Source organism: Pelecanus crispus, chromosome 5 (assembly GCF_030463565.1).
Source record: "Pelecanus crispus isolate bPelCri1 chromosome 5, bPelCri1.pri, whole genome shotgun sequence".
Classification (NCBI taxonomy): Eukaryota; Metazoa; Chordata; class Aves; order Pelecaniformes; family Pelecanidae; genus Pelecanus; species Pelecanus crispus.
The window spans coordinates 51,674,204-51,699,668 of NC_134647.1; the positions used below are offsets into that span (position 1 = coordinate 51,674,204).

The 25,465-nt window shown below is 37.6% G+C and overlaps 1 protein-coding gene across 15 annotated transcripts in view; it reads left to right on the forward strand.

Annotated features, from left to right (window-relative positions):
* The window catches only part of RABGAP1L (RAB GTPase activating protein 1 like), a 281,517-nt gene that overhangs the window by 36,655 nt on the left and 219,397 nt on the right, over nucleotides 1–25,465 (forward strand). For 13 of the 15 annotated variants that reach the window (XM_075710779.1, XM_075710776.1, XM_075710777.1 and 10 more), the window contains 9 exons: nucleotides 4,734–4,886; nucleotides 6,145–6,337; nucleotides 8,188–8,398; nucleotides 10,879–11,053; nucleotides 11,851–12,011; nucleotides 13,491–13,601; nucleotides 17,900–17,966; nucleotides 19,813–19,915; nucleotides 21,572–21,738. In XM_075710779.1, the coding sequence (XP_075566894.1) occupies nucleotides 4,767–4,886; nucleotides 6,145–6,337; nucleotides 8,188–8,398; nucleotides 10,879–11,053; nucleotides 11,851–12,011; nucleotides 13,491–13,601; nucleotides 17,900–17,966; nucleotides 19,813–19,915; nucleotides 21,572–21,738 (1,308 nt within the window). In that variant the 5' untranslated portion in view covers nucleotides 4,734–4,766. Of the gene's footprint in view, nucleotides 1–4,733; nucleotides 4,887–5,723; nucleotides 5,828–6,144; nucleotides 6,341–8,187; nucleotides 8,399–10,878; nucleotides 11,054–11,850; nucleotides 12,012–13,490; nucleotides 13,602–17,899; nucleotides 17,967–19,812; nucleotides 19,916–21,571; nucleotides 21,739–25,465 lie in introns of those variants that run through there. The other 2 variants (XM_075710790.1, XM_075710789.1) reach the window with 2 other exon arrangements.

Here is a 25,465-nt window from a genome sequence, read left to right on the forward strand (position 1 = left end):
CAACTTAAGATATTCTTCAGAGCAAGATCCACTCCTCCCCCCCTTTTAAAAGTAGGTAAATCTGATTAATTACTTTGTATCTCCAAAACCCTTTGGTCTCAAAATCTGTTTGTCAGAAAGTGCTTTCTGAAATCATTACTTTTAAAAATTTTAATCCTTTTATCATGGTTGGCTTTATTCATCTGAGTTCAGGAAAATTTCCTCTTGTGTGTTTGTTGCTGGGTTCCTGAATCTTTTTTCTGTGTGGTATTGTTCATCAAAGCGTGGAGGAAAAATTTTCTTCTCTATAGGAAAGAGCATGACTGTTCAAGATGCTTCTTTTGTAGAAATTACTTCCTTGCGGTAGTAGTACATACTTCCCAGTATTTCTTACTGTGAAGAGAAATTTCAAAGCACAATTTGTTGTCATCTCTCTGAAGGTGTTGTAGGAAGAGCAGTTCTGGCTCTTGGCTCTGGTGGTTTAGGAAGTTACCATCTGGTCTGAGGTTTTAATCCTTGGAGCAGCATTGGCAGAACAGAAGGTCTGTTCACACCTTGGCCACACTTGTTCATTTGGAACTAAACTGCACTAGCAGCTTAAACTAAGCTGCTGGACTTTGTGCAAAGGTAGCTGAGGTGCGTTATGTTTGCTGACTTTCCTGTCCCTGGCAGCCTCTCTCTGCTGGTTACCGCCCTCCCAGTAACTTTAAACTGATAAAGCAAATGCTAAACCTCTTTCATCAGTATTCTGAGACAGCATTCAGCTCCAGGATTGTCTGCCACTAACTTCAGGGAATAAACTTAACGTGATTGTAGGCTGTACAACTGTCTATATGTTCTGACTAATGCAATCAAGAGTAAGTTCTTACGTTCTTAACTTTCAGCTTTTCATCAGAAAGGACAAACAAAAAGATGAGACTTATGAGTTTAGTAATAGTGGTCTGTTCTTAGATTTTGTACGTGTCTAATAGGCGACACTGTCATTTCTTCCTTACCTTTTGTAGCGAAAAGGGGAGTTCAAGCGTGTAACTCAGTAATGAGTAAAAAAGGAGTGTCCTCAACAGAACTAAAGCTAATGACAAAAGGGAAATGACATACTCTCTACTGACTGGAGGTGACTGGAAAGTCCAGAATGCATGTGTCTCTTTTCTTGTTACTAAAGAATAAAAAAACCCCTTCAGATGTTCTGCTCCTTCCCTTCCCCAAAAAACCTTAATGCACGATTCTTTCAGAGAGGTTTTTTTATTCTTTTTACTGCTTTTCCTCAAAAGTGCGTAGCTGAAATATTAGATCATGTGCATTTATAATGGAAAAATAGGAACTTTTTTCCCTCTAAGTAGCTTACTACTTAAGATGTTATAAATCTCAATAATCTTCATGAGACTCCCAGTTATATTCTTAAACTCTGACATGAACATTACCCAAGTTGTTTAATTTGAAAAATGGCTTGCTCACGATTTTTGGTACATAGTTTGTCTCTGGCATTAAAAACTACTTTTGATTAAAGACTGACCATAAAATATTGTGTATAAAGCTTTTGCTTTCTAAATAGCATGTGACTAGAATGGGGGAGGAAATTAACACTCTGTTCACTCTGAGATTTTAATTTTTAGTACACACATTTTCCATGAATGATCTAGAGCGCTGCTATTAATTTGTCATATGGCAAGTTCTCTAGCATGGACATCAAGAGGTTGTCTTAGCAGGGGAGTTGAGCAGTTTGTAGACCTGTTCTTGTAACTGTACTTGTGTGAGTTAAAGAGTGTGGAACTGCATTCTTCTGGTTGAGGCATTCACTTCCTGAATGTCTGACCTGTTTGTGTTCATGTTTTAGTACTAAACTGAAACTAACGTGGCTTTGTTTTGACTGAAATGGGATAGAGGGCATTCACGTGAATAATACTGATGGCAGGTTGGAGTAGGCTATAATGAAAGCCTGGAATTAGGGATTCTAGGGTGGTAATTTATTCAGCTAACATAGTTGTGTGTGGAAAAAGGTATGTGTCTGCACTGGATATGGTGGTTTAAGCCGATTGTAAAGATGAGCTTGGAGTACACTCTTAAGGACATTAAAGGCCTTGCAGCTCAAATGTAATTGCCAGGATGTGTATGGTGTGCTTTTAAGTATCTGATCTGAATGAGAAGCTCCTTGCAGTCATTTAATGTTTATAATATTTTCTTTGTCTTTCTGATTAAAATTTTTAGGAAGTAGGAATTCTCTTAAGCTGCCTTTATCCACACAGGGCAAGAACAAATATTTTGTACATCAGTATGCTTCTCTGGTTGCATTATCATAATTTTCTCCGGCTTTACAGATGTTACATTTTCTCTGTTTTTATTGTTAAAATATTGCTATAAAAAACTTCTCCTAGTTCACAGTGTGCCTGTCAGTTCTTTCTTTGCTGCAGAAAGAAGAACTGGTGATATGCTAATGTTAGCAGCTTGCATTTGTCTTTTGATAATTCATATAGTAGAACCATCTTATGTTAAGAGTTCCTGTGTTATTCTCTGTTCTGGTTTTAGCTGGTTAATTTTCTTCCTAGTAGCTGGTATAGTGCTGTGTTTTGGATTTAGGATGAGAATAATGCTCATATTCACACTAATGTTAGTTGTTGCTAAGTACTGCTTACACTAGTCAAGGACTTTTCAGCTTCTCATGCCCTGCCAGCGAGAAGCTGGGAGGAGGCACAGCCAGGATAGTCGATCCAAACTGGCCAAAGGGCTATTCCATACCATATGACATCATGCTCAGTACATAACCTGTGGGGAGGTGGCCGGGGGGCAGCGATCGCTGCTTGGGGACTAGCTGGGCATCAGTCAGCAGGTGGTGAGCAATTGCATTGTGCATCACTTGCTTTGTATATTATTATTACTATTATTATTATGTTGTTGTTGTTATTATTACTACTACTACTATTTGACTTTATTTCAGTTATTAAACTGTTCTTATCTTAACCCATGAGTTTTCTCACTCTTACTCTTCCGATTCTCTCCCCCATCCCACCGGGGCAGGGGGAGTGAGCAAGTGGCTGTGTGGTGCTTAGTTGCTGGAGAGGGTTAAACCACGACGTTCTCCCATAAGTAAGCACAAAGGATAAACTTAAATAGACTAAACCACTAACAATTGTCAAAATAACATATCTTGTGATCTCTCCTTTCTGCAAATGTGCTAGAAGCAGTGGTGAGGTTTCATCTTTGTCGTCTTCATGAAGTCCAGCAATAGTAGGTATGGGGGTGGGATGGAGAGAGGCTTCTGGTAGACTAGACCTTTGCTCCTGATGAGGCCAGTAGGACTGATAGTCATCCTCTGCTCTTTTCTCCGGTGGTGGTGTAACTGCAGAGCTAATGATTACTCAGGATATACTACATTTGGGGAACATTATTTTATGTTCTTTTATTGCCTTTGAAGAGTTCTGTAATAGCAGATCTTCACTTTTATATTGAGGATTTACTTTGAAATTAATATTCGTTTTGAGCTAGACTGCTGTTTATTGCAAATCATACACAAGCTCTTCAGCAACATTTTTACAACATGACATTTGTTAAAAAAATACATAGACAAATAAATTGTTTATAGCATACTTAAAATCTTGTGTATTACAACTTTGTCTTTCTTTTGCCAGAAAGATCTTAAAAGCAAAGATGCTTTAAAACACTGAAACAAAACTTACTTCAGCGGTGAATCCATTACTTAGGCTTGGGTGGAGCTCAGATTATGTCATCTGTCTGAAAAATATTCATGCTTGTGAATTCATGCTTAGTCTAGAGATGTGAAAGACAACAGAGAGCTCTAAACTGCTGATCCATATTTGTAATCACTCTCTGAATATTATAGCTGATGTTTAGTGGCTTTTTTTATAAGGTGAATCTTCTAACAAGTTTTTATGCTACATACAAATCGGTTACCTGAAGAACTTGAGTTCTTTAGTTATTGGGGGATTTCTACGTATAACACCCTCACTGTGTTGATGGGTAGAATTGTGGCTAGGTTAGGAAAGGGAAAATCTTTTTGTAGAGTTGCATGTATAAATGGTTATGACAAGCCAAGTCTTTGAAAGAGTAAAAGCATGTTGACTGTAGTTTCAAAAGTGACACGAGATATTTTTGTGTTGAAAGCAGTCTAGTTCCCACACTTGTTTTTTTGGTCCAAAGTTGCTAAACTGCCTCTTGAGGGTAGCATGTTAAGTAATGCCTGTTAAGAATGGTGGAGAACATGCATGTCTCTTTTTAAGTGCTGTTTTTGTGGTTAATAATAATAAAAACAACTGTAACATAATTGATTGCTAAATATGTTTTCATGTGGAAAGCATACACTTTGATATGCAATTTTTGGAAATTAGTCTTCAGGTAATCTGTATCTTCACACAGCCTGCATGACACTCTGGGTAAGAAATATACCTGTATGAGGGAGAACAAAGGGCAGGAACTTGGGAGGTAGAGGGAGCAGACTCTGGAAGATTAAAAACAGGGGAAGTGGAAGCTCCAAGGTGAACTTCCTCATGTGTTGTCTATACACATAGATAACAGCCACTGCTGTTAAATCATAGGATTCTTAAACACACACCCTAAAAATCATACCTGCTATTTAAGGAAAGATTCCTTATACCAATGAAATCAGAGTTTGAGGAATATAGTGTAATACATTGATATAACTTTAGGTATTATAGTATTCCACAATGACTTCGTGTTACATCTATTAACATATTGTTTACAGCTTCAAAACTAATTATTTCATATTTTTCCTTCTTTGTTAGGTTCTTGTGGTAGGAGGAGAATACTGACCTGAGATGGAAGTCAAAACCAGTAGGATTCCTGAAACTGTATCCACGTTAATTAATGAAGAATTTGTCCTGGTTCATCAGCAATCTGAGGACACCTCTGGAAAAGATGAAAAATCTCAGCTAAAGGTTTACTATTACTTTATTTTAAATGCGTAGTAAGATTTGTACTGATCAAAAAATTGTAACTTTTTTGAATATTTAATTAAAGATACTTGTGTGTGCTTGAGGAGACTCTTAGACTGTAGTCTTTGTCCTTGCTTATTACCAGTGAAATTAACAGCTCAGATTAAGCAAATCTGTCCAAAAGTGGCAGTTCAGTTTTTCTCTTAATAACTTCTTCAGGGGTCAGCTTTGTTAGTATTTTGTGGATTTATACATTAGTAAAGGACTAAAACGTTCTTTTCAAAGAATGAGCTTCAGATTAAAGCTTGGGAAATATTCTTTATTTAGGGATCAGAGACTCTGTATGTTGTTATCTTAAAAGCACATAATTAGTCTGCATAGGAATAGACCAACAGAGGGTCTTGGGTTTTAGTTTTTAATTTAGTTTTCCTGCTTAGTGGTACTTTAGGCATGACCAAGATCTTTTCTAAAAGCTTTCTACCTCTAAATAGCAGAATATTTTAGCATTTGGGTGACAGCTGACTGGTTAATTACAAATTTCCCCACTTGAATTGCAGTAGCTGATTTACTGGTTTTGGTCCACTTGGAACAACAGGAATTTGTTCCCCTTGAAATGACAATAAGTACTTAGTCTGCCTTTGCATAACTGTTCAGCAGTTATTTACAACCGATGATTTCTGTCTGTATTAAACACTACCTGCTGCTTTAGTAATTACGTCTGGAAAGAGGCAGGTGAACTGGAGGTAGAATCCATGATGCAACTTTATTATTGGCTCTGGGTTTTTTTTTTGTATGAAAAGCTAGTACTCGTGAAAAGCTGTATTTTTTTTTTTTTTCTAGGGAATGTGTCTCACCATTTTCTTGCCATTTCCTTAGACTTGCACCCCTCCTATGTGTGGGACAATGGGTGAAACAACTGGAATGGATTGGATATGACTAAGAAAGTAAAATTTTCTTTAAGACTAATCTGTAACAAAGTCTGTTGATCTTTGTTCTGAATGGAGGATCTAAACACACAAACCTGTTACTTTGAGAGGTCCATAGTTTTCAGATGGGTGGCTGTTGGATTAGCAGTGAGAATATGTGCCTTATATGTAATGGGATGGGACATTGGATTATATCTGATTTAATTTTGTTGATTCTTAGTGTGTTGTCCAGGAAATTTTCTTAACTTTTGCAATGAGTAAGACTATATGTTTGAAAAATAATAGTGGAAGTAAAACTACGAGTACCTTTAAAAAATGTCATCTTCTGCTTACAGGTATTTTCAAATGGAGATGATCAGCTGGAGAAGGCAATGGAAGAGATACTGAGGGAATCTGAAAAAGACCAGAACAATTTCACTGCTCTCCGAGAAGGTTCCAGTGATGCAAGCAGCCAGACAGCTGGAGATGGGTCAGCAGATCAAACAAATCAGCCATCTTTGCACCTTGTTTTAGACCCTTCTACTACAGGTATTGCTAAAGTGCTTCCCCCCTCAATCATATATGTCAGTTTTTTTCTTTATGCCGTTTCAAGTTAACCTTAAAATGAATATAAAGCTTTCTAGAACTTCATTCCAAAACTGTACTGGAGAATACCCTGGGGCCTCCTCTCCTTTTCTGACTAGTTGAGGATTATAGACAGGAATAGGTTGTCATCAGATTGATATCCTGTGCTGCTCTGTTTTGGTCAAGATAATTTTCATTTTGTCTCCAGCCCTAGATGAGTTAGGACTAAGTATCATGTAACTTGCTGAATGGACTATAGTTGAAGTAGAGATGCTACTGATGAAGTATGAGAAGTTTCAGGGCAGTGTTCATTGACAGTACTAGCTACAAATGAAATACACCCCGAGCAAACTGATAAACTTTTCAGCTCTGCTTCTGTCACCAGGTATCAGTAATGACAGCTTTAGATGTGGTATTTGCTAAGAATGATTGTGGTACTTTTCTGGTATTTGAAGTTTTGGTGAAAAATGGAGGACTGAAAGCTTTTTATGTAAACTATATTGTATGTATTTTATGTAAAATGTATTGTAGCTTTTTTTTTTTTTTTTTAAATATATATTAGGAATACAAGGCTGTGGGCGTCTCTGTGGGCCTTGAGTTAGAATTCTTTTTCCCCTTGGTAATATGCAGAGCACTTCTGTGGCATTCTAGCAGATAATTTCCATAGCATCTGTTTGGGAAGGAAGAAAAAAGAAAAAGAGTTTTTGTGGTAGAATAAGACAGTTTATGCAAAAGGGAAACACCCTTCTCTTAATTACATGTATACTGTATTTTTGAGAAACTTACCTTACTGGCTTCCTGTTTGACATACTTCAAACAGAACACAACCCTTAGCATGGACGAACAAAGGAATACTTATAGATACATCCTCCCCTTTCCCTGCAGTAGGAATAATTAAATCTTGCAACCTTTATGATTTAAGTATTATGGAAATATTAGCTATAGTAATAAGAAATAGAAATAACAGGGCAGATTGCTTAGAGAGGTTTGGAATGTCCGTCTTTGGAGATATGAAAACTCACCTGGACGGGGCCCTGAGTAACCTGATCCAGTTTTGAAACTAGCCCTAATCTAACCTGATCTGTCTTTGAGCAGGAGTTAAAGCTAGATGACCTCTAGAGGTCTTTTCCAACTTAGATTGCTCTGTTTCCATACTTAACGAATTTTTTCTTCCACCTTTCCTCTTGTTTCTCAAATGTCAAAATGCCTTAAAAAAAAAAAAAACCCACCAGAGAACAACAATAACAGCAAAAATCCCAAAAGCTCCCTCAAAATCACCCCTGTCCATAGTAGTGTGTCAGTGGAAAAAGAATGCTTCTCTTCTGATGAGTAGAGGAACAAACAGATATCCCTTTTCTTTTCTCCAGCTTCCTGATGGTTTCATGCAATTAATATAGCTATACCAGGAATGTGGACCACATTTAATAATTCTGCACAAGCTGCAAAGCCATGGTAGAGAGGAGAATTAGAGGCATCTTTATGCAAAATGATGAGTAGGAATTAGAAGGAGGTACAAGCAAAGTAAAGATCAGAACATGTGGGGAATGGACCTTAAGGAAAAATTGTGTTCTAGCACTGCTAAAACAAATCAAAAGGCAATTTATCCCTATGCAATACTTGGACACATGCATTAGTATAGAATAGACTTAACATTAATATTAAGCTGCCGAATGGATTTCTTACTATTGGAGGTGGACTTTTGACCCCAATGTCTATTCTCAGAAAAAGCAGGAGATTTTGGTGTGAAACTCTTTCAGAAGACAATGTGTAAAAATAAAGACAAATGGTTAAAGAAATGGTTTCTTCATTTTCAGAAATCGCTGCACCAAGGCCATCTTCTCCCAGTGAACCCCTGGAAGAGGACAGCGTATTGTTCAACAAACTGACTTATTTAGGTTGCACAAAGGTGTCTGCCCCTCGAAATGAACCGGAAGCTCTACATGCCATGGCAAACATGAAATCCTCAAGTCAAGCCCCTTTACCTGTAACGCTTTATGTTCCAAACATTCCAGAAGGCTCTGTAAGGTAACATACAAATGTTTCTTTTGTTACTTGCACAGGCACATAAAAGGTGGATTCTGACTTTGTTACTCACACAGGGAAGTAGAATTGTTGGATTTGTGTCTAAAGTTCTTGCTGAAGACAGTTATTGTTGAGAAATTTCTCTGAAGCAACAAAATGCATGCTCAAGTTTAACATGCAGTACATGGTGGTAGCGGTTGTCATACAATGTCAACAAATTCATCTCTCTCTACCTGCATCTCTGTTCTAATAGGATAATACGAGATGCCTCTTTGTCCAGATAGCTCATTCATGCAAGCTGCCTGCAAATTTGTGGTACCTGCATGTCTAGGTGTAAGTCTCTTGGAACTTAAAGCAGAGAGAAATGTTATCGTACTTTTTGTCTACGTGTGCATGCCATTGCTTGTGGATAATGATGCAGAACATGGTAGTAATACTGCTTGTCAGTAATCAGGTACAGTGAAATACTTTGCCTTTTAAAAAAGGAAGCAGTTGACCTGTGGAAATGCTATATCAATGATCACATTCACTTGTTTGTGCTTATTCACTCAAAGCCTTTATACTGTGAAGGAGTAGTTGAGCCATTTCAAACCCATGAATCCTGAAGAGGAAGTGTGAGGCTGAAAGTCACCTTTTGGGCGTGGGTTTACTCTGAGGGTTGGTGTCTCTGTATTGATTATCAGCAAGTGCCTGTTTGTTAGCTGTAGGGCCAATATCCTCAAGCATCATCTTCAGTGATTTCTGATATACTGGAAAGGGAGACCTGATAATGCCTGTTTTCACCCAACCTCCCTGGTCTGTAATCACCTCCAAGGTAAATAGGTTGAGATAGTAGTAGTACTGCCAGCCTTGGGTTAGCTGAAGTTTCAGTTCTAGACTCTTCTATTTTTGTTGAGGACTTGAGAGGCCGGTTTCTGTTTCCAGACATTGCTGTGCTAAAGCCAAGTCTAACCTGTGTCTGCCTCCTGATGCATATGCTGATAGTCTCTAGATACTAGAAAACATTTACTTGTCCCATGTGAGAAGGGTCTTTTAATTAGTGATGAGAGTGTCAAGGGTTCTTAATCAGGGTGCACTAAAGGTGCACCTGTAGCAGTATTCCATCCAGAAGTAGGGAGCATCTCAATATTCAAGCTGTTTAATCTTATTTTTAAATTCTGATACCAAGATACCTGAAGGCTGTGGTTAGATTTCCTTTCTTTTCTGTGCTCTGCCTATGTATTGACTATCGTCTTGCACAGAAAGACAGAGGGACCTTCAAGCACACGTGATGTATTATTTTCTTCCATTTTGCTGTTTGAACCCAATTAAATATTGTGTTTGACATTACGGCAATATTTCATTTGAATTAGGAAATTATGTTGCATGCTTTTATGATGGCAACTGTCATGTAGACACTAGGTGCTAGGTGTGCTGAACCTATTTTCATAGCCATTGTGGCCATTCAAGAAGTCTGTTTTGCAAGTGAAACTGCAGGTTCCTTTGATCTTTAATTGCAGAGGACATCATTAAGTGAAGGACTGCCTGAGAATCTGCACAGAACTGTAAAGGTGAATCCATGTGTGACATAATACACTCTGATATCAAAGTTCAAGTGGCACCAGTGTCATCTTTGAGGAGTGTTTCCATTCCTAGTATCTGAACACTTGTCATGTGGGGTTCCATTTAACGTGTCCCACCAATATTACAGCATGCTGAAGCCTCTCTGGGCTTTTCTTGCGTTTAGAAGATGAGTCCTTTATTTTTATTGTTACAGGCTTGGGATTCTGTTCCATGTAACGAATGTTTATTCACCCTTGAGGTGAAATGTGCAGATGGACGAGGAAAGGAGAGACAGGGGAGGACTGTGTAGCTCTAACTATTATTCTTTAAAACTCACTGTCTAGTAGTCTGCTCTGAGACCACCACCCCTGTTGTCTTCTTTAAAGTTTCTGAAATATTTGTTGGGTTCTGAGTTTGAGAGGAATTTAAAATTTTGTATGAGCCCTTAGATCTGTGATTAATATCCACCTGAACATGGCAGCAAGCATTTGCTAAGCTATATAGTCCTGTAGGTTCTGAATAAATAATATTTAATGCTTTCTTAATGTTTCCTTAAAAAGAGATTTAAATTCTTTCATAATGTTGAATTTTCTTTGATTGTTGTATGCAAATTGCATTTTCACGATTGCTGTTGTTTCTACATTTCAACTTGTGTTTTTCACGAATGATTGCAGAACAATGATGGTCATTGTTATTGCATGATATAGAGGTACTATATTTTTCTATATTATAGAGTATAAAAAAATTAAGCCGATGTTACAACCAGAAACATCTTAAATTTGGAAAGCTTGGAAAGCATCTTCCTGCTGCCCATCTTGTGTACTTAAATTTAGTAGTAATTACAGTTTAGATATTTATCTAATTGCAGAAGAATCTTTTAGGTAGGCCTGTTTGTTTTACTGACCTTTTTCTTTGATCTTCCCCATTCCTTCCCTTGACAGAATAATAGATCAATCCAACAATGTGGAGATAGCCTCTTTTCCAATCTACAAGGTGTTGTTTTGTGTGCGGGGACAAAATGGGACTTCAGAGAGTGACTGTTTTGCATTTACTGAAAGCAGCTGTGGAACTGAAGAGTTCCAGATTCATGTTTTCTCCTGTGAGATTAAAGAGGCAGTAAGTATTAAATGTTGTACAGTGACTTGTAAAGAGGATACAAGTGGTATTTTAAGAAGTTATTCCAGATGTGGGGATGGCATATAGTGCCTTGAAAAATATGTTAACACATACATAATGAATTTCACAGAATGTGCAGCTAGTCATATGTGACTATTAATATAATTTAAATTTTTTTTCTTTTTCTTTTAGTATTTCGGTAAAATTCCAAAGTGCACCGTAATCCGAAGATTTAGAAAGGCTAAGTTTAAGACAAATATTTTGTTTTTCAGGCCTCATTTGGGCAGGTTTCAGACTAAAGTTGCAGTGTAAACCTTGTGAGTTACAAAGAATCATTTTACAGTACTCTCCCCTAGATATTTTAGGAAGAACTGTGCAATAGGTTGGGAGAAAAGGATTTTCTAGGGTGTAAAAATAGAGGTTGAAAAACAAGAAATCACCTTGTCTTTTGACATCTGCAAGAGCAAGCTGTAAGTTGTGGTGTTAAATACACAACCTGCAAAGTACATTATTTGGGTCCTCTAATGAGGTGCATTCCTAATCTTGTAACACATATTAATTTACTGAGCATTCCATGAGCAGTGAATGTGACACGAATGGAAATAGGAGATGTTGTTACTGAATTCGCTTGGTTATTAAACACCCGATCTGAATGTTTTGTGTTAGGAGAGGCACGCTTTGTGCTCAGTGCGAGGCAAGTGACAGTATTTTTTTTACCTTAAAAAACACATCACAATACCCCATTAAAAATACTCTTTTATTTTGATTAAACTATTAATTCTTTTGCTTTTCTGCAGGTCAGCCGAATTTTATATAGTTTCTCAACCGCATTCAAACGTTCTTCCAAACAAGCATCTGATCATGTTAAGGACTTTGTTCTTCCTACTCCAGATAGTGATGTGTACACTTTCAGTGTTTCCTTAGAAGTCAAAGAAGATGATGGAAAAGGAAATTTTAGGTAATCTGAATGGAAAGGGGAAAGTAGAAATCTCTTTGAAAAAAGCGTATAGCTACTTGCAGAATGCATAGCTACTATGTTGCAGTAAAATTGATTTGGCCTCTTTTCATAAGTAGACGTTATAAAAAGGAAGCTGTTGCTTTGCTTTTACAATTTTCTTCTCTGTTATCTTTTCTGTAAAAAGATTAAAAATCAGGATACCTTTTTCAAATGAGTTTCTTTAAAATACATGGTTTCTGGTAGGGATGCTCAAGGTAGGCCTGTGTAAATGGAAAAGATAGTATGAAGTCTGTTAAAACTTTAGTCAAACCAATTTTCTTGAGTAAATACAGTCTAGTAGTCTGTTTCTTTTTTTGAGATTTTTTTTTAAGTAGCTGGACATGAGGCAACGATGTGCACTTGCAGCCCAGAAAGCCAACTGTATCCTGGGCTGCATCAAAGGAAGCGTGGCCAGCAGGTCGAGGGACGTGATTCTGCCCCTCTGCTCTGCTCTGGTGAGACCCCACCTGGAGTGCTGCGTCCAGCTCCGGAGCCCTCAGCACAAGGAGGACATGGAGCTGCTGGAGCAGGTCCAGAGGAGGGCCACAAAAATGATCCGAGGGCTGGAAGCACCTCTCCTATGAGGCCAGGCTGAGGGAGTTGGGGTTGTTCAGCCTGGAGAAGAGAAGGCTGTGGGGAGACCTTATTGCGGCCTTTCAGTACTTAAAGGGGGCCTATGGGAAAGATGGGGGCAAACTTTTTGGCAAGGCCTGTTGTGACAGCACAAGGAGTAATGGTTTTAAACAGAAGGAGGATAGATTTAGACTGGCTATAAGGAAGAAATTTTTTACAATGAGGGTGGTGAAGCACTGGAACAGGTTGCCCAGAGAGGTAGTGGAGGCCCCATCCCTGGCAACATTCAAGGTCAGGTTGGGTGGGGCTCTGAGCAACCTGGTCTAGTTAAAGCTGTCCCTGCTCCCTGCAGGGGGGTTGGGCTAGATGATCTCCAAAGGTCCCTTCCAACCCAAAGCATTCTATGATTCTAAATAAGCTAATGAATTCCAAATTTATTGAAGATTTGGAAAATGTAAACTTCTCTAAGCATTACAGGGGACAGGGGAGCAAAGTATTCTTTGCCTAACAGTTAATTACAAGATTTTTTGGAATGGAAGAGAGAGTTAATGCTCTGAAAATGTCCTATTTATTTTTTGCTTCATAGCCGTTATATAGCATATTTTCTATGATTTTAGAACCCCAAATACCCCATGCATTTTTGCATGCATTTGTCTGATAAACCCCCCAGACATTTAACATGCTAAGTGTGAGCCTATAGTCTGTTTTTCTTCAGTGCAGGTTTATTAACTTGTGAATAAAGAAAGAGAAGGTCTCTCAAATGAGTTGAGCCATTAACAGTTTAAGTGGGCTGCTACTCTCTTTTCTGTATTTAACAGTTAATCTTCTGTACCTGTGCTAAAGAAACTTGTTTCTTTATTCTTTTAGCCCTGTGCCAAAGGATAGGGAGAAATTTTATTTCAAGCTTAAACAGGGAATTGAGAAGAAAGTGGTGATTACAGTTCAGCAACTCTCGAACAAAGAACTGGCTATTGAAAGGTAAGATTCTTACAAAAATAATACAGGTTCAGTTTTTGAGAGAACAGTATTTAATGTACATTTTTCTGGCTTTGCAAGTTATGTGACAGAAAGAAATACAACAATAACACGGAAAGTATTATTGCACAGTATAATTAATTTATAAGTGTGCAGTTCAGTTTTAAATTTCTTTTGAAGTATTTGTGTGGTTTTTTTTTTTTTTTAGGTAAAAACAAGACACATAGCCTGTAATACTCAAACATTCTTGGGTTTTTTGCCTTTTAATTGTCTTTTTGAATGTGGTGTTAGGATACTTACGATGTTCAAATGCTTTTGATCTTGCTTTCTGTAGTTTTTAAGTAGTGCAAACCCATGCATTTATTGTAATCCTCCATTACCAGCATCTCACTGTTTAGTAACAGTAACCAAGTTAAGTTGTCTGAGCTATGTTAAACCTTGGAGCAGATTAATCTGTTAGATCAATGTACTGGAACACTACAAGTTTGGACTCAACCTGCTGGTTAGAAGAAGGAATCTTTTGGTGGAGGATTCTTTTGTAGTTGTGTTATAACATGATTCTAATGTTTATCTTGAAGCGATGGTGAAGAGCTCGGGAATGGTTGATGACTCATGTTGTACTTCCTGCAAATTACATGAGATGGATCCTTTTTGGACAGAATAATCTGACCTTTTGTGCAAAGCATTTGCACAAGAAGTGGACCATGCATGTGAAGAATAACAGTTAGTTAAAGTGTTCATTAACGCATTAACTCTTGTTACTACAATAGTAGTAGGTATTGTATAATTTAAATTAGGAAATTCCTTCTCAATAGCTCAATTTTTAAAAACAGCAAACGCCACCAGATGGCAATCTTGTCAAAAGAGTAACAATAGGAGAATTCAATTTTAGTGAACAGTGAATTCAAGATAACAGGAGAATCAAGAAAAAAGCCCCACAACCCTCCCAGAACCTAAGATTGATTTCTTCACTTGCTTTCAAGCTCTTCTTTAAAAAATGAAATTAAAATTTTAGACAAGTAATGTACAGCAGATATTCTTATCATTCTGTTGGTTGTAAAATCGTGCTTTTGCTACTCATTGGCTTTAAAAAGAAATTCATATTTTCAATGTATTTTTAATTTAAATAATTTTTGCTTCAGAATTCAGTTAATGAGTGATGAACTGTTTTCAGTGTTTCTGAGTAGCATTTGACTGTTGTTTCCTGCCCCCTCCAAAGTAAAGCTACCTTCCTTGGAAATAAGCTTTTATTTTGATGTTACTTAGGATGTTATTTTTATCACCATAAGCTTTGCCAATAAAAGAAGTTATTTAATTGACATGACATACACAGGTTTGTTAGTCATTTTATGTACTTATACTGCATAATATTAAAATTCAAAACCGGTATAAAAGATTGATTCAGGTTACATCAGACAGTGAGCTTCTAAGCAATTTAATGTCTCTTCAAAAAGTATTTCTAAGTGGAAATTATAATGCAAAAAAATGTTGCTGCTAAAGAAATTTGGTCTCTGGTCTAATGAGTTCAAGAATCTCTCTTCATGGTCTCAGAAGAGTAGCTCAGAGAAACTCGCCACCTCCTGGTGTTCAGGTAGGGCCTATGGCTGCGTTAGGTTGAGTAGGTTACTCTCAGTTGAGTTACTTAGGCCACAAAGGTAGAAAGGGCCAGTTTGACCTGGGTTTTGCCTGTTTTTATCTAGGTCAAAGCAGGTAAAGAAATTATGTTCATTCCCGTCTCCTAGGTTTGAGTCATGTGTGGCACTACATAGGTTCAGTCCCACAATGTGCGATACCAAGTCTCAGCTGTTTACAGGATTCATGCAGAAATTTCTGGTTAATGATTGTGGGCTTTAGGAAAGTTTTTCTGAAGAGTTCTGTGCCTTTTGTTCTGAGAAATTGTTCTGAGGACTGACTCTGTTCTCAATACAGTGGTGTTTAGTATAATATGCTACCAGTCGTACAGGATAGTTAATACCAAGTTATCTAGGTATAGCTTAGGTTAAAGACTGGTGTCCTTAAAACTGATACACAGAATATTGGTTTGTTGCTCAGTAGTACTGGAGATTCTTAAAGATCATGTTTCCATGTTAACTTAATACCATAGGCCTTATCCGTGGGTAGCATTTGTAAATGTAAATTATAAATGGAAATATACATTAGTGAAGAATAATTTCAGTTCTTCTTTTGCAGGTCTAGAAACTAGTTGAATTTAAACAGAGTAGTGCTCCTGCACATAGCCACTTGGTAGCCAGCTATAAGTGCAGAAAACCCAACATGTCGGACGTGGCAAGACGGAGGTCCACAGTCTGTGAAGGTCATTTTGAATCCTGGCTATGTGGTTCAGCCTCCTCAAATTGGAGGCTGAACGTGTTGACAACTATTTGCATAAAATCTAGCTCCTCTGCAAGTGAGGGTCCTGAAATCATTTGAACTTGTTTTGCCCTTTGAACTTAGTGGAAAGAGAAGCCATGACTCTTCTAGTAGCAGGATGCTGCCAGCCATCATAAGTATCTGCTTCTGTGAGAGACCGGGGTTACTTGTTCCTGACTCCCACTCTTTTGGAAGCATACTTCCCAAAAATTTTGGCTGGCACACATCTGAACTTGTGTACATCTGAGAGAAGCACAGCAAGAGCTAGAATCTGTGAGCTGTTGTCTTTGAAAAGCACAGATATTTTGCCTGCCTCTGAATCTTAGCCTTACAGTTTTCTTTAGCAGGTGTACCAGAAGCTAGTGAGCCCTCTGCTATTATAAATTATAACCCTCTCAGAGTTATTTCTACCTCGGGAACAAAAAGTAGTAAGTCAGTCTACTGTAACATTCTGCCTGGTCTAATTAGTCTCAGAGAGAAGCCTGCTTGTGTGGTTAAATACAAGTCCTAGCATCCTAGCTATGTTGGTTGCTTTACACGGCGCTGCCTTATGCCATATAGATAAATCAAAATTGTCTACTGTTTTATTTACCAGTTTGATTTTTAAGATTCTAGTAGTGAAAGAGTATGGAGAAGGAAAAATACAGTTGTGGATGTAAGTTACTGTTTAAGTGTAGTAAAGTGGAAGATGAAAATCATATACCCAAACATAATAGGGACAAACTTGCTAGGTGGTGTAGTAATTGCATATCTTAAGATTTTTACACTTAATATAATTATTGAAATGATAGTTGCTATTATATCTTTGTTCATTATACAGTGTGCTTGCCTGAAAGCTGTGAAACTATTCTGTCTTCATTGCTAACCTATGAATGTTCAAATATATCTCTTATAATTTACGTTTGCTTGAATATCTAAATTTTCATTTGGATAAGTGGGTTACCCAGATGACAGAACTGCTTTTGTTCAGACTTGGAGAAGGTGGGAATGGGGGGCTCTTCCTGGTGCATTCAAATACCTGGTGGGAGGGTGTGGAGGAGATGGAGCCAGACTCTTCTTGGAAGTGCAGAGTGGTAGGATTAGAGTCAATGGACACAAGTTACTTCCTAGGAAATTGTTGAGCGAGGCCAGTTGTTGTCGATACAAAGGGAGTTGAGCGTTGGAACAGGTTGCCAAAAGATATCATTCGCTCTCTGTTCTCAGAGATGCTCAGAACTTGACTTGACAAGGCCCTGGGCAACCTGATTCAAGTTGGTCCTCTTTTGAGTAGTGCCTTCAATATTCAGGAAGTCCAAAATTCTCAGTGTTTTAAGAACGTTTTGGAACTTTTATTTTTTTTACTCTTAAAAATATCAAGAACATTTTCTTGTTAAGCAACTGGACTGGAATTCTGGAATTCAAGGCCCTGTATAATATAGAAGTTCAGTTTTAAAAAATAAAGAATGAAAGTCTAAAAATTGAGCAAATTAGGTTTTTTAAGGGCCTATGATACTACATCATGTTTTACAACAGTGACATTGTTGGTGACAGAATGTGTGAATTTGTAACTTTTCATATGATTGTATGAAAACAATTTTTAAAGTGGACTGGGGAGAGTGAATTTCTTCTTGCCAATCTCCATCACTAATGTATAGGAATTGTTGGTATCTTTAAGCTCAATATTTGAAGTTGTCTTTAAGAATAATTGATTGTTCACAGGTCAGACACTAATTTCTGTCATCTTCATTCTGGAAAATAATTTCATTGTCATTTCTATAATATATATTGTGATGCTTCATGAGCGTTGCCATAACACTAACAAAAATTACTAAGAAAGGTTTTCTTTAAATTAGAAGCAGTAGGTGGCTGTGCCATTATGTTCAAGAAAATACCTTAGTATTTTGAAAAGCTAATATTTTTTCTTCTTTTTTCTTTTTAAATAAACTTCACAGATGCTTTGGGATGCTACTAAGCCCTGGACGAAATGTGAAGAACAGTGACATGCATTTACTAGACATGGTAATACTTAGCTCTAGTAACCTGTTTAGTAAGGTAGAGGTGATTTAAAAAACAAACAAAACCTAACAAAACAAACCTCTCATCTGTTTGGTGACAACAGCTGGTTGTTAACAAATAACTAAGCTTTCTGTATTGTGTTAAGCACATTGCCTAAAAATGTAGAGCAAATAATTGTTTTTATAATTGAGTGTCAGGGGAGTGGTCTTATTTTTCCAAGGTGCTGAAAACTTTGCCTTTATTTGCTTCATTTGAATTTAAATTCTTGCTCAGAGTTTCAAGTATTCACTTGTCTTCTACAATCTTCATTTCTTATGAGCTCGTTCTAAGACAACTACAAAATAATATGATACTTTCTGTGAGAGTATCAATTTCCTTTTATTCTGTGGATAAGAATACAGCCACTTTCAAGTCAAGAAGTGCTTGTGTTAAACCAGTCAGACTTTTGTGGCTGTACAGTTATCCCAGTTTTGCCTAGTCCATTTCTTTACTCATCTTGATGATTCAAGCTATCAGCATTTAGTTCTGTTGTCAGACTCTCTTATTTGCCTGTTTGTATCTAGTAGCTCATTTTTTCTGGTTCTATTTGCTGAGATTAGTTCCAATTTTCCATTTTTATTATTTGATTAGAAAATTGAAGAAATTATAGTGAGTTATGGAGTGTAATGAAAATGAATTGGCGTCTATAAATTTATATAACACCTTTTTACTCTGTGGACTTTATATTTGAATTCCTGTCTTTACTCCACCTGTAATTCTATTTACATTTGCATTCCAGGTATATTTAACCGCTGGATGTAATGGCTTATTAGTTCATTTCTTGGCTATAGCATATACATGTAAATTTTGTGCATGTGTTTTCCTTTCAACCCCATTTCTCCCTGTTTAAATCTGGAGAACTCAGACATTACTGCTCTACCACAAATTGGATTGCAGAGTAGGAATGTCAAATCTCCTTTCATCTATAAAGAGGCTACCATATAGGACTGTTGGATCCATAGGAAGTGTCCTAGAAAACTTCAGGAAGCATGCACTTGCCTCATACTACTAATAGCTCATATGTGCAGGTCATGTACTGTGATTATTCCTAGCAGGTCTGTAAGAAATATTTGTAGAAGTAACAGATGTGTAGCATAAGATTATTTCAACCAGATACAGAGGCATTGCTGTTAGTATTAAACTTCATGTGTGGCTGTTGTGACATTATTTGCATATTGTCCTGAAATTTGGCTCTTTAAATATAAAGTTCCTATGGACCGGACTTCCAGTCCATCGGCATGCTTACAAACACAAGTCCATGCCTGAGCATGTCAGGGAGAAACCTGGCAGAGGTGTAATTATGGCTTGGGAAAAATCAGACTAACCTTTGGGTTGGAGTTGGTAAGGGCTTACGCTGTTAAGGTGTGGTAGGTTTGTTTTGTGTGTTGGTTCCCCGCTGCCCTCCCCCCCACCCCCCCGATCATTTCTGTGTATACTGTGGGGCTAGGTTAATTTTATGAAATCTCTTGTAACTCATCCTCTCCTAACAACCTTCTCAGCTGCTCAGAAAGTAGAGTGGCAGACATCCCACCATGCTTTCATGCTTATAATAAGCATTAAAAAAATACATTGATAAACTATCTTGTCTTTAGCTTCTTATATGTTTCTCCTCTTCTAATGTTTCTTCTTTCTCTTCCATTTCCCTAGAACCTTTCTCAATCCATTATTCCATATTCTTTATTTAGATTGTGTTGTCTAGAGCGAACACAATCTTACTGTGAAGTTCCTAGAACTATTTCCCCTCACCATGCTTAATGTCTTTGATCTCAAACCATGACTTTAATAGAATTCTGGACATTTTTAATTTTAGGAATCCATGGGAAAGAGTTCTGATGGGAAGGCTTATGTAATTACTGGAATGTGGAATCCTAATGCACCAATGTTTCTAGTACTTAATGAGGAAACTCCTAAAGGTAATTTAATCTAACTTGTAAATTTGTTTTACCTGACATGGGTTTGGTGTATGTATTTTCTCCTGGGAATCAGTGTGCATATGTCTGAGTACATACACCATTATATTCCAAGAGTCCATGGCTAGAAACTTTTCTGGATAAACATATGCAACATAGAAATGTGAATAATTGTTCATAGAGCTGTGTGTTGCTGATTAGGAGACGTTAAATTAGTGTTTGGAGCTTATATGCCTGTTCCCTGGTTATCAGGACATTTTGGTCCTAAGCATGCAGAAGTTGTTTTCCACCTGTACTCAGCAAAGCAGTATAAATTGTAGGCATTGCTATTCTCTTTCTTTTAGTTTTGGGGTGAGTTGATTATAAATAGCATTACATTCCCTTCATCTTGGGGCATCTGGAAGTGATGCACTGAAGTGCTTGATTATATAGCACAGTTTCTTATTGCTAGAATTGATGATCTCTGATGCAATGTAAAAGGTTTGAATGCAAATCTGGAGTTTGTTTCCTATCCCATGGCAGAGCTTATATCAGTTGCTTAAATGCATACCCAAGTATATACAGCCAGTGTCACTTGTTACTGCTGCTGGATTTTCAAACCACAGTATTCCTAGTAGCATATAGGCAAAACTCTTGCTGTCCAGCTTGTTACAGCGACCATTTTATGAGATGACTTTGTGTGTGTAGTATGGTCTGGTTTTGTGGTGTGGTTTTTTTGTTTGTTTGTTTGGTTGGTTGGTTTTTTTAATACCCACTTGCCTTTTTGGTCTGATAAGACAAGGGAACCTAGGGACCTGTAATACCTGATTCTAAGTATTTATCTTAAAAATCTGTGCTTCCTGCAAGGAAGATATCAGTTGTGATACAGTATGATGGTTACTACCTCTCTCTGTGGTGAATGCTTCCAGAAGCAGCAAATCTTTTCTTGCACTGTAAACCTGCAAGATACACTTGGACTATTTCAGTCTCATCCTCTGGTCAGCTGATCCTTCATTCTTCTGTACTTGAAAAGGTTGGAGTTATGCTTCAGTATCAGGAAGATAGAGCTATTACAGATTAAGATTACTGATCCATGCTTTGCTTTAAAAATACGTTTTGCTGCTCTGAGGACTGTCTGACCCAGAGTGGGATAGGGAAAGGTAAAATATTTTGAGTCCTTGTAACTGACAGAGTATGAGCACGGACATAAAAACTTATCTGAAGTGCTTCTTAGTGTTACGAGAGGATTTAGGACAAACAGTGCTGTAGGAGATCCTTGACACTGATTAGCTATACATACGTATATTCCCTCAGCAGTAAGTTTACACTGTAAAATGCGAACTTATCCTGTGCACGTTCCCTTTGTCTGACAGAGATCATGGATCTTAATGCTGTTTTCTTTGCATGATGTTTTGCTTCTGTCTTTAAAACAAAGACATATCGTCTTTGTTTTAAAAAGTTACCAAAGTTACTTGGTACACTGTTTAATGCATACTCTTATTCTGTGCAGCAGGCATGTAGGGTACTTAGAACTCAGATAAATAAAATGGGTGCAATAGAATCAGTAATTAGATAGGAAGGGGTTTTAATTTGAACAACAGTTTACTTCTGTCATTTACTGTTTTGAGAAATTTGAACTTTGACTAACTTTTCCATATGTAATGTATTTTTGTGTTTTAGATAAGCGTGTATTCATGACTGTGGCAGTGGATATGGTTGTTACTGAAGTAGTAGAGCCAGTCCGTTTTTTGTTGGAGACCGTTGTGCGTGTGTATCCTGCCAATGAACGCTTCTGGTACTTCAGCAGAAAAACCTTCACAGAAACTTTTTATATGAAGCTAAAACAGGTATTGCATGTTTGTTTTTTGAAGAAAAGTTGATGCTGGGAGCGTTTCTTTTGTCTGTCTTAATTTGGCCTTTATAAAAGTTAGCATGGCACCTGCACTTCAGTAGTTTGTTTCTTTTTTTTTTGTTTGTTTCTAGATATTGCTGAGATGCTTAAATAAGCAATGATGAAGTAGCATATATAAATATTCAATGCCTTTGTAAACTGAATTACAATGAGTCATAAGTCATTGGCTTTGTGGGCCTAAACAATTTTGAACCTATGTATTGAATTCTCTATAATTTCATACCATCTGACCTGTATGCAGACATCTAAAGCAAGTCCGTTTGACTGGTAAAACTTGAAAATGACTCTTTAATTGTTCACTGAAAAATCAACTAATATATATCAAAGGGAAATCCTGGCTACTGAGGTTCAAAATGTGAAGGCAGGTGGCTGTAAGAATATAATCAATTAAGGGCAAAGGAATCTAATGCAGAAGTTTAAGAGTCAGGCTATTACTACTGATTTTTCAAAGTATCTGAGAAGGTAGATTTCTCCATGTTTTCAAAAAGAGAGAAGTTTGGAAGGAGATTATCTGGAAAAGTAAGTTCTGCTGCATGGAGAAGTTGCCATGTTTTCACCCTTGTGGTTGCTGATGAGGGTATAAATTCTTGTCCTTCACTGCCCCAGGGCTTTTTGAAATGTGAGGCTAAGGGCATTATTGTTTCAATGATTTACTAAATTAGCATTGTTCATGTGATTTCTTGCTGATGATTGTAACCCTGTGAACTGTTCAAATAACAGTAAAGAAATAACCACTTTTAGCAAACTCTTCTCTGACGTATTTCAGTTTGTCAGTCCCTTGGAATTTGGCTTTTAAGTCAAGTTGTACAAACACTGCCCGATTCTACAGAGGGGAGGGAGTGGTTAAGATGAAGCTTAATGCATAGTTGTGTATTCCCTCTGTGTTAGCTTTCCCAGTCCTGTGCTTGTGTGATTAATGTGCATTTATTTCTTCCTCAAGCACTGAGAAATGATATATCTATCTCATCTGGTAATGTTTGTTGAATAGTTACCTATTGAATAGAATGCTAAAGTCTCTTTGATTTTTGGCATTGGGTGAGGTACGTAAAGTATGTATGTCTGCCCATTATCATTGTAGGATGATGCACAACTGCATCCTCGTGCAGCGACTGTTGACCTGTTTTCTCCAAAGACTTATGTTGTGGTATTGGTTCAAAAAGTGAACAGCAGAAGCTAACTGTATGATTTGAACTGGAATAGTGGTCCATCATCTTTGACTAATGAAAGAGCAGTGATTTAATTTTGCTGAGCCTACTGTGAATATTTGAATTGTCATCTTCCTGTGGGGTACAGTAATAGGTCTGAAAAAACAAGCTATGTTGATATTACATGGCAAAAGTGCAGCTGTGTTTAACACTTAGTGAGTAAATAAATCCATTGTGATGCTGTTTCTGTATTTCTTCTAGAGATTAGCATAGCAACTTAGAATTTTAGAAAATCTGAGGAAACCAACTGTTATATGCAAACGTTGAGAACTTCTTTACATTTACAATGTAGATAATACATATGAAAATATTAGATTCTCAGCTGTTTGATACTTCTCTATAATCTGTTAAACTTTCCTTTTAAGTCACAACTGTACCATTTTTAATTGAGTAATATGGATGCTTTCTTTCTTTCTCACCACTTATAATGTGACAAGATACACTTGCCTCCTCTCCCTGAAGAAACACATTCGTTTCTCCCTGCTGTTAAATTCTGAGGAGCTGTTCTGCAGATTTTTGGGAAAGGAATGCTTCTAATCTTTGTAATCTTTCTGCAAGATTAAGTCCTGATTATGGATGACAGGATCGCTCTGGTTGACCTGTAGCAAGTCTTTATTTAGCCAATTACTAGTTGGACAGTTTGTATTGTAATAGCTGTTCCTGCAGATACCTCTGAAAGATGCTGTACCTCAGGGCACATTTACTCCTTGGAAAATAACTTTGCAGGTGTCATTGTCACCATTTGTGAACTTTTGGGGAAAGCAGTTGAGCTTAGGCAGATTCTAGGGAACATAACAATGGATTAATATCAAAAGCCTCAGCTCCAAAGATAGATGGCTTCTCTGCGTAAGACAACGAATCCTGTGGTGTAATTTCCTGCTGATGTAAAATCATGACAATAATGCTATCGGTCATTGTGCAAATGTAGTGTGTTTGACTGTGGGTGAGAAATTCATGCATGCAGTCTGCCCAGTTGCAAGTTCTAGCATGCAGAGTCTTTGGCAGGAAACTTTATAGACTTGGGCTGTCTCAGTAAGGTGCCCATTCCAGTAAGGAAGCATCCATTACTGGTGTTCCAAAAGGAAGCAAGCAGTGAAATGGCATTTTCCTGCAAGGTGTAAGTGGGACCTGCCCGTACTGGCAGAAAAAAATCAGAGCTCTTCTGAGTAAGGATTCAGATAGATTTAATAGTCTGAACTGAGAGTGGTGAGGTGCAGTCAGATATGAGGAATGACATAAATGCAGGTTGCTGTCTGATTTAGGATAGCTCTGTCTATCTATCTATCTATCTATCTGTGTTACTCATGCACATTTTCATTGTTAGAACATGATCCTTGTAAAGGTGGATTCCTGTAGAAAGCAAATTCATGCTTCAGAAAAAAACAAATCAAATAACCGAATTGTTTGCATTTTATGGAGCTGGGTCTTGCAGTTAACCAGAACATGCGCAAGGAGCTGAAGACTTGTAATTCTTGTAACATACAACAAAATCCATAGTACCTGTCCTGGTTTCGGCTGGGATAGAGTTAATTTTCTTCCTAGCAGCAGGCATAGTGCTGTGTTTTGGATTTAGTAGGAGAAGAATGTTGATAACATGCTGATGTTTTTAGTTGTTGCTGAGTACTGCTTATGCTAGTCAAGGACTTTTTCAGCTTCCCATGCTCTGCCAGGCGCACAAGAAACTGGGAGGGGGCACAGCCAGAATAGTGGATCCAAACTGACCAAAGGGCTATTCCATACCATATGACGTCATGCTCAGTATATAAACTGCGGGGGGGTGGCCAGGGAGCAGCGATTGCTGCTCGGGAACTGTCTGGGTATTGGTCGGCGGGTGGTGAGCAATTGCATTGTGCATCACTTGCTTCGTGTATCATTATTATTATTATCATTATTATACTGTTACTATTATCATTACTATTTTACTTTATTTCAATTATTAAACTGTTCTTATCTCAACCCAGGAGTGTTTCTCACTCTTACTCCTCCGATTCTCTCCCCCATCCCATCGGGGTAGGGGGAGTGAGCGAGCGGCTGCGTGGTGCTTAGTTGCTGGCTGGGGCTAAACCACGACAGTACCTAATGCCTTACTGCCACAAAAATAAAAGCTATAGATAGCAATGGTTAATAATATTAGTGGCATCAATACTTGATTGATTTAACCAAGTATTTTGTAATTACTTGATAATGGTGTTCTGTGAGAATAAAACGGGGATAATGGCTCTAATATCATCCTGCTAAATGTTACAAAATGCAGGGTATTTATGCCTGTACCCCGAAGTTCATTAAGCCAACTTCATGAGAAGTTCAGTCAGCAAAACTGGCTGATAATTGGAGCCACTCCTTCCAGGGAGTATCAGCTTTAAAGGAAGCAGATCTGAATGATTAATCTAAAATACGATAGGAAAGTTTTCTCAGTATAAAATCGTTTATATTGTGTCAGTCCAAGCAGTCCCTATT